The sequence below is a fragment of the Glycine soja genome, chromosome 5 (assembly GCF_004193775.1).
Source record: "Glycine soja cultivar W05 chromosome 5, ASM419377v2, whole genome shotgun sequence".
NCBI classification, from domain to species: domain Eukaryota; kingdom Viridiplantae; phylum Streptophyta; class Magnoliopsida; order Fabales; family Fabaceae; genus Glycine; species Glycine soja.
Genome location: NC_041006.1, coordinates 42827431 through 42842897, shown reverse-complemented (window position 1 = coordinate 42842897; position 15467 = coordinate 42827431). Strand labels below are relative to the sequence as shown.

Here is a 15467-nt window from a genome sequence, read left to right as displayed (position 1 = left end):
TTAGTGATTTAATTTTATTTTTTTAATCTTGATGATTCAATTAACAGTGATTAATATATAATATTAGAGGAAATAACGGAGCCAAGCCATGGACCTGAGTCAAATGCCTGACGTGCTGCTTTAATATCAATATCTTCTTTATTTTCTTTACTCTTGCAATTTTTACCTCATCTGTTCTGAGCTCTATAGTCTCAAATGTCCTTCCTTTTTATTTCAAGATGAATAATCATAAAGAAGTTTGTTAGAAATATATCCAACTATTTTTTATTTAGAAGAAATTAAAATAAATTATAATTTTAAAAAATATTTGAAATCTAAATAATTAACAATACAGTATATTTTAAATTTTTAAAAAATAACTAATAATAAAAAAATGCCTTAAAAATATAACAAAAAAATTCACATGCACAAAATAAAAAAGATATTTCATTACATAAAGATGAATAATATGTTACAAAAGAATTTTATAAATTACTTTACAAAGTTATTATATAAATTTCACATAAATAATTATATATGTATGTGTATTCAGAGGCATTTTTCCTATTAAAAAGTCATGTTCTTCCGCATAGAAAAATTAACTTCAATGTTACTGAGAGATGAGATCCTTATGTAGGACCAAATTGTTTAAACTTTAAAAAAGTGATTTTATAAAAATTGATTTTTAAAATATAAAAAAACACTTTTTTAAGAAATAGAAATGGGATCCGTTTGCTTAAGTTTTTTTTATAATAAAATTGCATTTTTTAATGTATTTGTTTAAGCTGTTTTCCTAAAAAAAACAGTTGTTTGTTTGTTGAAAAATCAATTTCTATCTCTTTTTTGTAAAAAAAAAAAGTTATTTAATTGTTTTTAAGTTTAAATAAATTGACTCACAATTTATTTCTCTAAAAAACAAAAAATCTTTTTCCATTTTTTTAGATAAACACATCAAAAGAGTAAAAAAAATTTACTTATTTTATAAAAATATTTTTTTAAATAAGCTTATACAAACATACTCAATTTAATGTACAAACTACTTTTCCTCAAGATGATACATTTTTTTAATAAAAAGAAGTAAATATATTTGTTTAAATGCTTACAATGTAAATTTAGTAAAAATACTATCACATGCATTGTTTTTACATGTTGGTTAGTTGTTAAAATAAAATGATTTTGGAATAAGATATATTTTCTTATATTTTGTTTAAAAACAAATTCTATCTGTGTTGTCTTTGGTTGCACATATTTTACATAAGTTTAGTGAATTGGATAAAGTTTCTTAAAATATTTATAACATTATAATTTAATAAAATGTCATTATGATTATTAATATTCACTAAACTTATATTTTAGTTATCTAGACTACAACTTATATTTTTGTTTATTACTCAATTTAACATTACAAGTTCCTTTTTTATTTAACTTTGTAAAATATTTAAATTAATTTAATTATGATAATAATTCTTTAAATTTAACCAAATTCTTAAAATTAATTGGATGGTAATGAAAAAGAGATTTAAAAGATAACACATTAAAACTAAAATACAATCTAAACAATAGAAAGAAATAAGGAAAAAACTGTAGTAAAAGAAATAAAATAAAATAGAAAGGAGTAACAGAGAGAATAGTAGGAAAAGGCCAACTTTTTGATAATATAACAGACACCACTATTCAAGAACTGAATTTCCATGGCTCATGGCAGATGCAAATTGATAGGTAGTGGCCAGAAGGCCAGAATGGACTATTTTCCAAGATCCATATATGATATATGCAGTAGACATTCAAAGCCAGGGTGAATTGTAAAGGGGAGTAACAACAGATTTAACTTGTAGGTACTTGTGAAGGGCTTCCAATCCATGATCTTTTCCAAATCCACTCATCTTATACCCTCCAAAGGGAACATCATCGCCAAAGGCAAAATAGCAGTTGATCCAAATAGTGCCTGCACGAATGGACCTTGACACTGTGTTTGCCGTATCCAAATTCTTGGTCACTATGCCTGCTGCTAGGCCATACTTGGTATTGTTAGCACTCTTAATTGCTTCCTCAATGGTCCTATTGTTCATATATCATGATAATTAACATAATAATATGAGGATTTCAACATGTTAATTAACAAGAAACATGACACAATAACATTAAAATTAACTTACTTAAACTTCTTCAGTGCCATTACTGGGCCAAATATTTCATCCTGTGCTATAAGCATATCCTCCTAAACAGGTAGTTAACAAATTTTACAAAGGAAAGATGATGATTAGTTATCTAATTATGCTGAAGATACTCAATTAATTAATAACTTTGTGCACTTGGAATTTACCCTTATATTGGAGAAAATTGTTGGCTCAATAAAGTAGCCCTTGTTTCCCACTGTTTTACCCCCAGTCAAAAGGGTAGCTCCTTCTTTCTTTCCATGCTCAATATATGAAAGGACCTTTTCAAATTGTTCCTTGTCAACCTTCAATATACACAGAAAAATTGTTAGCCAATAGACGATGATCTTAATTATTTCTCATTTCTGTTTTTTTGGTCCGGTCATTTCTCCTTTTTCTGTTTGTAAATTCTGCTAAGCAATTTTTGAAATATTAAGTTATGTTGCTACAAGAAAATCTCCGATATATATATATTAGAACTAATGTAGAAATAATTGTGCCACTACCTATTTTTCTTACCTGAGGGCCTTGTTGAACTTTAGGATCAAAGGGATCCCCAACGACCCAAGCTTTTGCCTTCTCCACCAGTTTTTTCTCAAATTCATCATAGATCCCTTCTTGAACAAGCACACGGGAACTTGCAACACAAACTTCTCCCTTTAGTCACATGGGAAGAAATTAAATGTTAGCAGAGACATAATTAACTAGATGCTATTTGAAAAGAAAGGATTTCCTGAAAGCAATTTCACCTTGTTATATAGGATGCCTAGTAGAGCTAGCTCAGCAGCTTTGTCTATATCAGCATCATCAAAAATTATGAGGGGTGACTTGCCTCCTAATTCAAGTGAAACTTGTTTCAAGTTACTCTTAGCTGCAGCCTGCATTATCTCACGGCCTGTTTGTGTTGAACCAGTAAAGCTAACCTGAACATACCACCAAGTAAAGAAGCATATACTCGAATATATAGATTAATATAATATTTAACTAGTCTTATTTAAGATTTTATGGTACTTCTATATGCTTGACATGTAAATTTAATTACCTTATCAACATCCATGTGTGAGCTTAATGCAGCACCAGCAGTTGGGCCAAATCCAGGCACTACATTGATCACTCCATCTGGGATTCCAGCCTTCAAAATAAGGAAAATAATCTAATTTATAAGCTTTTATGCTAAAGTAACTTGTGATGAAGAGCCATGTATGCATTTGTTTTTAATCGACAAACGTTAATTGTTAATAGGAGGGATCAAACCCATGACTTTTTCCTCCTTTTCTTCTTTCTTAATCATCCAACCAACCTTATATCTCCAAGCCATGCATGCATGGTTGATAAAGATATGAATGAATCATTTAATTGTTGAAAATGGATCACATGCACATACCAATTTAGCAAGATGAGCATTAAACAAAGCAGAGAGGGGTGTTTGCTCGGCGGGCTTGAGGACCATGGTGCAGCCAGCAGCTAAAGAAGGAGCAACCTTGATGTAGAACATGGTATTGGGGAAATTCCAGGGAGTAATGTGTCCCACAACACCAAGTGGTTCAAGCAATGTATAGGCATGGAAGTCTCGGGACATTTTCAACACCTCGCCATGAATCTTATCGGCAGCACCTGCATAGTAACGAAGAGTGTTTGCTGCTGCTGGAACTTCCAAATTCCTACACATATGGTACAACTTCCCCGCATCAATGGCATCTAGTGCCGCAAGTTCTTCTGCGTTTTCCTCTATTAGCTCTGCCCATTTCAGCAAAATTCTTCCTCTCTCCTGATTATCACATTCACGTACGTCATGTCAAGTTTCAATTCATACGTCGCAAAAGAATTTTGTCTCATTAAAAAAAGTGCAGTACCCTTTAACTAAACTGTTTTTATTTTTTATTTTGATGAGATGCATGCTTTAACTAAGCTTTGAATATATATGCAAGAGTTTAAATAAAAAGCACCTTAAAGATTTAATTAGAATGCTTTTTATTTGGTTGATAATATATAGAATTTTACCATATATGATACTACATAAAAAATTAATGAACTCTATATATAAAATTGTATTGAAAAATTTATACAACTTTGATGGCTTTTGAACGTGTAATTCTCTTGTTTTATATATCACTCAAACAAAACTAACGTAATATAAAAAAAAATATTGTACAAATAAAATTACTGTACATTCTGGACGCATGATACTCGAAAATTACAAACAAACTTTGATGATGCAAGATTACCAGTGGCTAATTAAAAAATATTTATTGGAATAACTAAGTTAAAACATCAATAAAGTCCCGAAAAATATAAACATGATCATATTAAACAAAACTCAAATTCTTAATTTATCAATATTTAACAGCAACCAACGAATTACTTTGGAGATTATAGCCAACTATATTTATCGAAAGTATCCATCACTACTTACCTCAAGCCGTAATATGACTCCCTTGCTAAATGATATTTATACAACAATTTCAATGTAAATTCATTACTATAACATCTTCTTCGATCTTCTTCTTCTTCCAATTTTAGGGGAGGGTCAGCTAATTATTAATAGTTTGTGTGTTTCAAATATTTAAAATCATCAAACGGCCGTTTGAATCTAAGAAACTTCTTTTAAAAAAAAAATGTCTCGTTAGGTGTGTTTTTTATGTTTTATACCAAACCGACATCCGTAGTCACGCTTGCACGTAGGAGTAATAATATATTAAAATTTCAATATATTTTTCATGTAATATTTATTCTAATAATAACATTTGACAAATTTAATTATATTTCAAGTATAAATTGTATCAAAATTATGAAATAATACGGCAATATACGATAAAAGAAGTGTTAACTTTTTTGCGCGATTAAAATTAAATGTAAAAAAATTTAAGTCATATTTAAATTTCATAAATCCAACTCATTTGAGTGACTTGTAACTTATGCATAGTTGTGTTTTAAATAAAATTGAATCGATGGTTGAAAAAAAAATTGAAATTGATAACATCGACATTACAAACTGGATCACATGGGTTTGGCATTAAATAATCAGAAATCACGTAAGAACGTTGATGTTAATTATTCATATAGCAATCTGGATCACATGGCCGTTTGCATGCTCGAGTCTTAATAATATTTATTTCAAAGATTATCGTAATCTTTTAATATAACTTTAATGTCAGTTCTTTTATAAATTATAACATACATAATTAATATCGACATGAGCATATTATTTAATAATTTAAATCATATTACCAATTAGAAAATATCAGTTTTGTGAAATATTGTGAAAATATACTATTAAATACAAATGTTAAATTTTTTTTACGTTGATATTAAAATTAAATATAAAAGAGTTACCCAAATGCATAAAGTCAATCCATTCCTCATCATTCGGCCAAGTGAAGTTACTGCAGTCCGCAGTAATCTTAATTATGTTGTTTATATTTATAGTTATCATATATTAATCTCCTTGTGCATAGTATAAAAAAAGAGAAGGGAAAAAATAACGTACAGAGCCGGGAAGGCGAGGCCATGGACCATTGTCAAATGCATGACGTGCTGCTTTAACAGCAATGTCAATGTCTTCTTTATCTCCCTCGCTGATCCTCGCTATAACATCTCCTGTTCTTGGATCTATTGTCTCAAATGTCTTTCCTATTTTTTCAACAAGAGTTTTAGCAAAAGTCATATATATTAGTATATAAGACTTAGTTGAGAGTTGAGACACCATAGTAGTACTGTTGACACAAGTATAGATAATTAATTAACCTCTAAATTACAGTTTGAACATAAACTTACAAGGGACAATCTGTTGGGATTCCTCCTTAATGGGAGAGGTTCTAACCATATGCTTAAGGTCAAAATTATATATATGCGAATTATGTCACACCATAATAATAGGAGTATTTAGTTTTGATCCATGTACATCAATGGAAAGAAAAATACAGAAAAAGGAATAGAAATTAGAGGAGCATAGAAAGGTAGAAGAAGCAGATAATTAGATGGGGCAACAGAAAGTGCATAGGTATAAAAAAAATGAACCTGACACAGAGTGAACGAAGTGTCCGTCAATGAAGAGCTTGGTGAAGTTGACCGTGGGGACCTTGTTGAGGGAGGCAGCAGCTGCATCGCCATTAGTGAAAGTCATGGTTGAGTTGTGTGAATGAATCGAAGCAACAGAGAGAAAGCAGAACCAGTCGTTGGGGACTGAGACTTGCAATAATATGCAAACAGAACTAGCACCACTCGTATTAATCGACATTAGATGACAATTATGTAAAATCCCATGTCTATCATAATTATAAATTAAGTTTCATAAGTAAATTATGATTTAAATCGTCATAGGTAGACTAAATTATCAAGTTTCATATAATTTAAAATTAATTAATATTCTATTATCTGTATTTCATTTTATCTTATCATGTTATATAGTATTAATTAAAATATAAACAAATACTTATTTTTAAATCACATATTAACAAAAGTCTTGATATCTAAATTTAATACACAGAGAACACAGAATCATTACCAAAAAAATACACAGAGAATCTTTTGGGTAATGTTTAAATTTGGGAGAAAGATCCAATTATGAAATCTGCTCCTCTGATGAATTAGAACTACCAGGGACAGAACTATTTTGGGAAGCGAAAGAGTAAACTTAAAGCCAATTCTGGACTGTACAAAGGTAGAAAAAAAAAATGAAATAGAAAGAAAGAAGTGGAAAGAAAATGAGATAATTTTTTTTATTAAAATTATAATGAAATAGAAAGAAAGAAGTGGAAAGAAAATGAGATAATTTTTTTTATTAAAATTATGATAAATCAATATACTTAAAGCATGTTTGATTACAGTTTTATTGTCCTAAAGGTCAAAAGTGTTTTTTTAAAAAAATATTTATAAAAAAACTATAATCATTCACACCCTAATTATATTTATCATTTCCATATGCTGGGGCAACACCGCCAACAAGTTAGGACTTAGGAGGGTGAAATGAGAATTGTAACAGTGGGAAACCTGGTAATCATGTCACCTTTTTAATTATTGTAGCAAACTAATGTGATCCCTTGCTCTTAATTTCATCGTTGTCATTAATAAGTTTTTTCGTTTCTTGTAATTACCAAGTTTTTTATTTGATATGTCCCCTTTGGCAGGGTCAACGCAGGAAACGTGTTTAAATTAAGTGGCTTTTTTTAATTATTAAAACTAAGAGTTTATATAAAATTTTACATTATTAATTAATTATTTAGGAATTATTAGGTTAGGTATGTTTTCATATAGTTTTTTTTTATATAAAATATGATAAATTTAGTAATAATTTATAATCAAATGATAATGTAAAATTATTATAAGTATCTGCAATGAAAATTTCAATCTTAAATTCTTAATTTATTTTCTTCGAGTCTCACACTATCACATTGATCAGATTTATGTATTTTTACATGTTTTTTACTCTAATATTGAACTAATTGAGAACTTAAATTGGGTCTCATTATTTCACATCTTTATAGTTTACTATTTATTTTTGCTTCAGAAAAATAATTTATTCATAATTTTATTTTGAAACGATAAATATACAAAAAATAATAATGAGAAAAATATTACAATATGGAAAATATATATTTGAAATATAAAAAATTAACACAATATTTTTTATCACAATAAATTAAAAATCATGAGAAATACCTTAACCAATCAATTTATTTGGGGTTGGTTTTGTTAATTGATTTTTTTTCCACTTTAAATATGAATCAAATCAATTATAATTGATTCGGTTTTTGAATTTATTTATTTTTTCAATCTTAACCAACTTGATGACTCAATCGATTACTTTTAACTTTAGATTAACTAGAGTTTGTGACCCATGTAATGCAGGAATTAAATTTTTGTATGAATGTTTTTATAAAATATTTTAAATATATAAATATATTTCTTAAATTTGCATTTCAAATTATTTACTGTATAATATTTTTAATTATTACTTATTATTTTCCTTTATTAATATACAGTTGATTAACTTTAATTAGATTAATAAGCTTTGGTACTAAATTTTTCTTCTTCTAATCTTGTCTTTTTTTCTTCTTCATTCAATTTGATCTTCTTATAATCTTATATAGTATTACCAAGTATATTTTTTTGTGTTGAATTTCTCAATTTTAGCATACACTAAAGATTTTTTACTAAATATTTTTTAGGATTTTCTTCCAGTACGAATAATTTTAAAGGTCTACTATAATTGTAATACACTTTGATAACCTTATAATAAATTTTATATATATATCATTTGAATTGGTTCAGATATATCATCAATTACATCATCAAATTAATCTATATTTAACACATAATTTTAACATTTTAATTTTTCTTCTAATTGAATTAATCTATATTTTAGAGAGAGATCAAAATTGTTTAAATAGTTTTTGACAGATTTTTTATTTTATTCTTTATACGCATATATTTCAACGATTTTTTTTTTCTCGTTTTAGTCACTGATGATGACAGGCCGAAGTCGATTATGAAAAAAAAAAAATAAAAGACTCCTGGATGATAATTGACAAAGGTAGTCTATCTATTATACTTGGGCCTTTACTTTTGATGTGAACTTTGCCTTTAACTTAGTACAGTACTTGGTATTGTACATATTTATACATTAGTATAGGAAAGACATATATTAGTTGATATGATATGCTTGTGGAGTTGCTCTCACGGAACGGAGTATAGTGTACAAGTATGAATATGATATTTTGTGATGATAGCTTTATAGGCTAAGGAAAGCAGTATCACAAATTAAAGCGAATAATATCTTCTCCAAATAATAAATTGTATAAGCAAACAATTGTGTCTTGTTCAGATATGTCATGACAAGATTTTCGAAAGCGGGTTTGCAATTAAATTTGGGATTTGGATGACTAAGTCAGTGTTCCATTTTCTTCTTAGAGGGAAAACGTTAACGTTAAAATACATATTATCAATAACTATGTGAGGGGAAAAATGAAAGACGAAACTTCAACCAGCTGCACGACATGACAAAGACTTCAAGAAAATGAAAACGGGCTCTTAACCCTTACTGGGCCTATTGAATCTGAGGTATATAGTCTTATAAAATAAATATCTTTCTCTTTCCAGCAAATTATGCATTTCCAAGAGAGAGAATTTTGAGGAATTACTAGTAATCCTACTATATTATGTAGTCAAACGAACCGTGTCTGTAATTCATGCACATGTTTGAGCAGAATAGAATTTTATATGAATCTTTTATAGGAAGTCATCTGTTTGAGCTGAATAAAATTTTAAATAAATTTATATTGATTCTATTAGTACAGGAAAGTCATATACAGTCAATACAATATTATTTTTTTTATCAATACACATTAATTTTTATAGAAATATCTGATTCGAACATACCGCATATTTTTCCTTCCTTTTTCCTTTGCCATTCCGTAACTGAGATCAACCTTATATCTTCAATATAACATATTATTAATGTGAGCAAATCATAATTATACTAATGAATACTTTAATTTTCAATAAAAAATTATACTAATAAGAACTAAATAAGAATCTAACTCGAATGATTGTACAGTATAAATTGTTATAAAATTTCTGGGAACCGAATTCAATTCCCTTGAATAAAAGACTAATCAAACCAAAAATGCTTAGTGGGTAGAATTTTTTTTGTAGTGTATCTTGTCACCCTTTCCAACCTAAAAATTTAATATCAATTCAATTAAAATGAAGTCTTAAAGAACCACACCAGTCACGGTTATGATGAATATGGTGTATTTTCTTTTCTTTCTGTCAGCTGAAGTGCTCTATAGCGTCTGCAAATTTAAAAAATTTGCCTAAAATTTAATTTGCAACTGAAAATTTGACTTTGTCAAGAACAAATCATCATGTGTTGCGTGAGTGATCGGTTTGCACAGTATTTATTTACTTTATCCTTTTCTTTAAGCTTCATAGGTCAAAGCTATGTAGCTTTGACTATGGAAGATCTTGGGCGCAAATAATGGAGCTATATGTTACACAACAAATCCCAAAAGGAAAATAAATAAATTGAACTTGACCCTTTAGCGCGGCAAGGGATATCTTAAAGTATTGTTTTGTATGTTACAAAAATGTCTAACACATATTCGGACGTGCACAAATTTTTTGTTTTAAATAACCAGCACATGCCAAAAACACGTTTCCTGCAGCTGTTGTCTGATTAATCTTGTCAGATTATATCTTCTCAAGATATGTCTTAATTATTGAACATTAAATTAAATGCTGCAAAAAGATTATGCCGCGTGATAAATCATAATAAGTTCACGGTTAAAACACAATGGTATATTATTAGGCGAAACCTAGTCATTTTTAGCAAAAACAAAAGGACAAAATGAAAATAAAATGCGCTGCTTTCCTAATATGTTACGTGATTTGTCAGACTCTCACGTATTGTCCTATGGAGATTATTGTGAACTTAATAACATTTCCGAAGCTAGTCATACAAGCAATCTTTATCTATATTATTGCGGGAGAGTGAATAGCAATTGTCTTCTCTGTTCTCGGTGATTCTTTGGGCAATGACTTTAAGTTAGTCTAAAAATATCTGCTGTAACAAATGTTTTGGTATGCACCAAAAATATTCCCGAGACTAATCTCTTTTAAGATATAGATTCCTAAACTGAAATTCATTAATCTAAACAAAGCCCTTTTCACATTTTTAGGACATTGAACGTCAGTTAACATAGACTCGTGCTGTAAAGGATATGTTGATCGCATTTTATTGCGATTAAAAATTAAAAGCATATAGATATAACTAGGTTAACAATTTTACCAGTTCTTTTGGAAGCTAATATGACAATACACCGAAACGCCATTGAGATGTAGAAAATAGCCCAGAACAAATAAAAGAAAAAGGAAAAGGCGAAACAAACCTGGGACTAATCAGCTCAGGCGGTTATACGGAGTACTCCCAGAAGAAAAAGAATAAAAACTATTTTATTTCCAATTTTAACATGCACAAAACGAGAAACAAAATAGATGAAAGTAACATCAAACAGGCAGAAAAAGGACTATAACCAGGGGGAGAGGGAGTCGAATAATTAACCCCTGTAAGTGGTTTGATCTACTGTGTACGGAGGTGGATAAGTTGGAGGAGCACCATTTCTGTAATCATACAGGCCATAGCTAGTCTGTGCTGAATAAGAACCACTAGACCGGTAACCAGACGGACCCAAATTGTCAACAGGAATAGAGTAGTGCTGTTGTGTTATTCCAGCCGGGCTTTGAGTGTGGGAAGTTCCATAGGTTGCTGTGTAAAGATTAGCAGTTGCTCCATCGTATATGGTCTGGCTGGGGTAGTTGAATGGAACAGAAAATCTTGCACCGGGACTGGGTTGTAGAGAAGGTGCCAGGTTCCTGCGACTGAAAGATGATGAGTGCGCACTGCTAAATTTGGCTGATTTGGCTGGACGTGAAGAGCTGGATCCACTGCCTCGCTTGTTCTGAGGTTTACTTCCGGATGTCGAACTCTTTTTCTTTTCAGCCTTGGCTTTCTCCAGAAGGGTAGCCCACTTCCTCAAATTATCAAGGTTAAATTCTGATTCAAGCTTGTGATCTTCTACACATTTGATTATAGCCTTAATGGAATTCAACTCTGAAGTGCTTGAATCATCCTGAAAAATGATAGAGACAGATTTAAGAATGCAATCCATCAATGGCATACATTCTTTTTGATTCAACATAAACACACTAATGAAAGTGAATTAGAACAGAAAGGTAGTTATGCATACCGTAGTAGCACGATTGTTGTTTCCCTTTTTCAATGCGGTACTGACATTCTTTTTGTAGTTCCGATGGTAGGACTTGAGTAGGTCGATCGGAGGAAATCTTTCAGTCAAACCAGATTCTGAAGCAAAATAAACAGCTTCTATCTCTTTGCCATTTTTAATTAGTTCATCTATAATATCTGCATATATCATTTGCTTTAATTAGTCTATGCAAATATGCATGCATTGGCCAAAAAAGAAGAAGAATCACAATGAGAAGTTTAGAAGTATGACAATGAGTGTCAAATAAATCAGAATCAAGGTAAAAGCTGTATAAGATAATACAACTGAATTTCTCTTAGCATTTGATTTACCATTTAGGCCATGTCTTATGGCATCTACTTTATTACAGAGAAAAATTAACTCTGTTAAACAGCTACACCTATACATCTAAAAGGGTAGGTGTAATGGGAAATTTGAGTTGGATTTGTGGAAGTATAGGAAATCAAAATACTTTGATGAAAGGTAATAGCTAACATAACAAGTAGGAGGCTCTGGCATGTTAACATTTACCAATGTGCAGGTGTATCATTGAAAGAGAAAATAAGCAGGGTGGCACAAAGAAATGCTTTCAAGTCAATAAAATCTATTTTGAAAGGAAAAGAAACAACCAAACTCCTTTAAGAAAAATATTTAGATTTCAATCAACTCCATTGTATTTTAAAATTTTGATGACCCAAAATCCCATAGCCCTGTTCTAAATCATGCTCTCCATACTAACTCTTGGGGATTTATCAGAATTCTTAAAACTGATGAATATTTTAAAAAAAAAAAAAAAGAATGCCATACCAACATACTTAGGAATATGAAAATAAGCTAATACACAGGAACCGCTTTCAAGTTTCAACTATGATTATGTGCAGAAAACTCAGGTATATTCTGAGCTCTCAACATGACTGATTCCCTAGTGCATGTTTGCTTTTTAGTTGCAAACAGACGTTTGGAGCAAAATGAAGTTTGCAAAAGCATCCAGATCCTTCCTTTTGCAAAATTGAGTTTGTGGACCATTAGATTTACTTCGGAATTCATGCCCCACATTTTGAACTGAAATCCAAACATGCACCTAAGCTCAGAAATGTAAGCAGAAAACCTGTAAACTCTCTATCCAAACACTTAATGATTCAATTACTAATTTTTCTCAGCCCATTTGCACCATTTTCCACTACCACCATCACAAAATCTTTTGGCAGTCACCCTTTCCTACTAATTTACTACAAGACTTCCCTTTTTCTCAACCCAACTCTACCATAAAATTTCAGCTTCCTTCATTTTCACCCCATCTTTGCCACTTTTGTAGGCCACATATCACATATGGAATGGACTCCAGCTCCAAATTCCATTGCCTACTAAGAAAAGATAAGTGGTTGTCATAGACTCACAGTTGATTGCATGCCCCCACCACCGGATAACATCAACTCTGACAACGCAGGTTAAAAAAGGAATGGCTGCAGAAGGGTGCATCCCACAGCTGATGACACATTTATTTCAGCTCAATTTTGAACAAATAATTGCTTTCTTTTCAAAAGTTCACTGAGGAATTTACAAAGAGCAACAAATATTTACCCAAAATAAGCTAATCCAAACCTGCACTGTGTTATGTAAATATAGATAAGAAATGAATGTTAGTTAGTCAGTCAGCTACTGATGTTATGCACATGTTTCTGGGAGGTTGGGGAGTGATTTCTAGGAATTTAAATGCACAGGGAGGCAGTGGCATGACATAGAAGCAGACAAAGCAAAGAACAAGTGGAGGAGCTTCAATAATACTTTCAGGCCGTTGAAATTTATAAAAGCATTTCCCCTACTCCATATTTCTATTGTCTTAATTGCTAGCGAAATGCAGAAAGAACTCAATTGTTGCTGACTCGTAGTACGATAAAGTGCAAGTGAAAAATAAATGTACAATGTTGGAATAACATCTAGCACCCCCTAAAAATTGAGATGAAGTTCATCACCACAGAAGAGAGGGTATTCTTATTTATTTATTTTTTAACAGATGAGCCATAGTTGAAGAAGGTTCCTTGCATTTTAGCCTATAAATTATAGAGTAGAAAAATGATTTTTTGACACCCAGAAGCTATTTGAGAGTAAAAAAAGAGAGAAATAGAGTAATAACATTCAGACACCACACACTCCATCAATTATTTCACTGTACCTCTCTTCCTATTACATGATACTACATTTCTCTCTCCAAGTGTCACGAAGCACTGGGTGTCCATTGATATATTTTTTTTGCAAAATTAATAAACACAGAATTTAACAGAAATGTAAGTTGGCAAAGAAAAGACGAACCTATGATCTTGTCCCCGAACTGTAAGGAAGCAGCAAGCTTTGCCATGTCCCTTCTAGAAGCAAACTGCATAACGAGCTTCCTCAAATACTCATCATCAAACCTAGACCTCAAGCCGAAACAAACGACCATCTGCAGAAACATGACCACTTCGGCAGCACCACTCTCGGATTCTCCATCCAAATGCTCCTTCCACATTTCCACAACCGAAACGGCTCTCTCCGAGATCCTTCTTGAATATTCCCTCGACTCCGACTCCGAAACCATCAGCGCCTGAATCACAAGCCCGCACGCCCACCTCTTATCCGTCACCCCGGACTTGGCCACCTTGCTCTTCAGAAACTCCTCCACCGCCTCAACCACCAGCCGCGCCGGGTCCACCGCCTCCGCCATCGCCGCCGCTATCTCCGCCCGCAGCGACGCCGACTCCTTCCGCTTGGACACCACGAAGCGCAGCAGCGCGGGGGCGTCCATCTTCCGCCAGAGGGATTTGAGCGTGGCGGAGAGGTCGGGGTCAGGTGGATGCGTGGCGCGGAGGTCGGCGAGCGCGGCCTCCCTCTGCTCCTCGATGCGGGCGGCGGCGGCGGACTCGCGCTCGGGGATGGAGGTCTCACGGCGGTGGAGGGATTCGAGGGTTTCTTTGGAGAGGGAATCGAGAGATTGTAGGTTTGAATCGAGGGATTGGGATTTTTCGGAGATGGAGTGTTGGAGGGAGGAGAAGTGGGTGGAGAGGGTGGTGAAGAGGTCGGTGCATTTCGCCAGAATGGTTTTCTTCGCTTCGAGTTCGTCGAAGAATTGGTGGACCCTCGTCGCCATTGGAGAGTGCTAAGACTCTCTTCTTCTCAAACCCTAATTTAATTTACCGTTAAGAGGACCAAAAATTTGAGTTGCTTCACGTTCCTTACTGCAAGTCTGGAACACTGGAACGGATAGGTGAGCTTTTTTTCTTTTCTTTTCTTTTTCTCTCCTAAATAATAAAACAATTAGAATTTACAATTTTTCATTAACTAGTAGTATTTTAATACGCATATTATATAGAATATTATTTTTTATTTTAAATGTTAATTTTCATGTAGAACATAGATTTTAGTCTCCCTCAGTCCCACTCATACATTTGCCCCTATAATCCTTTCTTTGGTGATAAAAAATATATATTTGTCCATATAGTCTCTCACAAATATATGGCAACATTTTCTGGCTAGATAAAACAATTAGAAAAACTTCTTTAATGGTGATAAAACATTAAAAAAAACTATACAA

At 31.9% G+C, this 15467-nt stretch overlaps 2 protein-coding genes across 2 annotated transcripts; both read right to left on the bottom strand.

Annotated features, from left to right (window-relative positions):
- Window positions 1-1607: 1607 nt before the first annotated feature.
- Window positions 1608-6369, bottom strand: LOC114413591 (aldehyde dehydrogenase family 2 member C4-like). The gene is made up of 9 exons (XM_028378063.1): window positions 6153-6369; window positions 5623-5765; window positions 3520-3903; window positions 3178-3267; window positions 2885-3058; window positions 2655-2792; window positions 2303-2440; window positions 2136-2197; window positions 1608-2037 (listed from the first exon to the last, which is right to left on the bottom strand). The coding sequence occupies exons 1-9, from the start codon at window positions 6256-6258 to the stop codon at window positions 1764-1766; spliced, it is 1509 nt and encodes a 502-aa protein (XP_028233864.1). The 5' UTR covers window positions 6259-6369; the 3' UTR covers window positions 1608-1763.
- Window positions 6370-10980: 4611 nt separating this feature from the next.
- LOC114413590 (FRIGIDA-like protein 4a) lies at window positions 10981-15162 on the bottom strand. Its single transcript, XM_028378062.1, has 3 exons — window positions 14210-15162; window positions 11882-12057; window positions 10981-11764 (listed from the first exon to the last, which is right to left on the bottom strand). The coding sequence occupies exons 1-3, from the start codon at window positions 15021-15023 to the stop codon at window positions 11192-11194; spliced, it is 1563 nt and encodes a 520-aa protein (XP_028233863.1). The 5' UTR covers window positions 15024-15162; the 3' UTR covers window positions 10981-11191.
- Window positions 15163-15467: the final 305 nt, after the last annotated feature.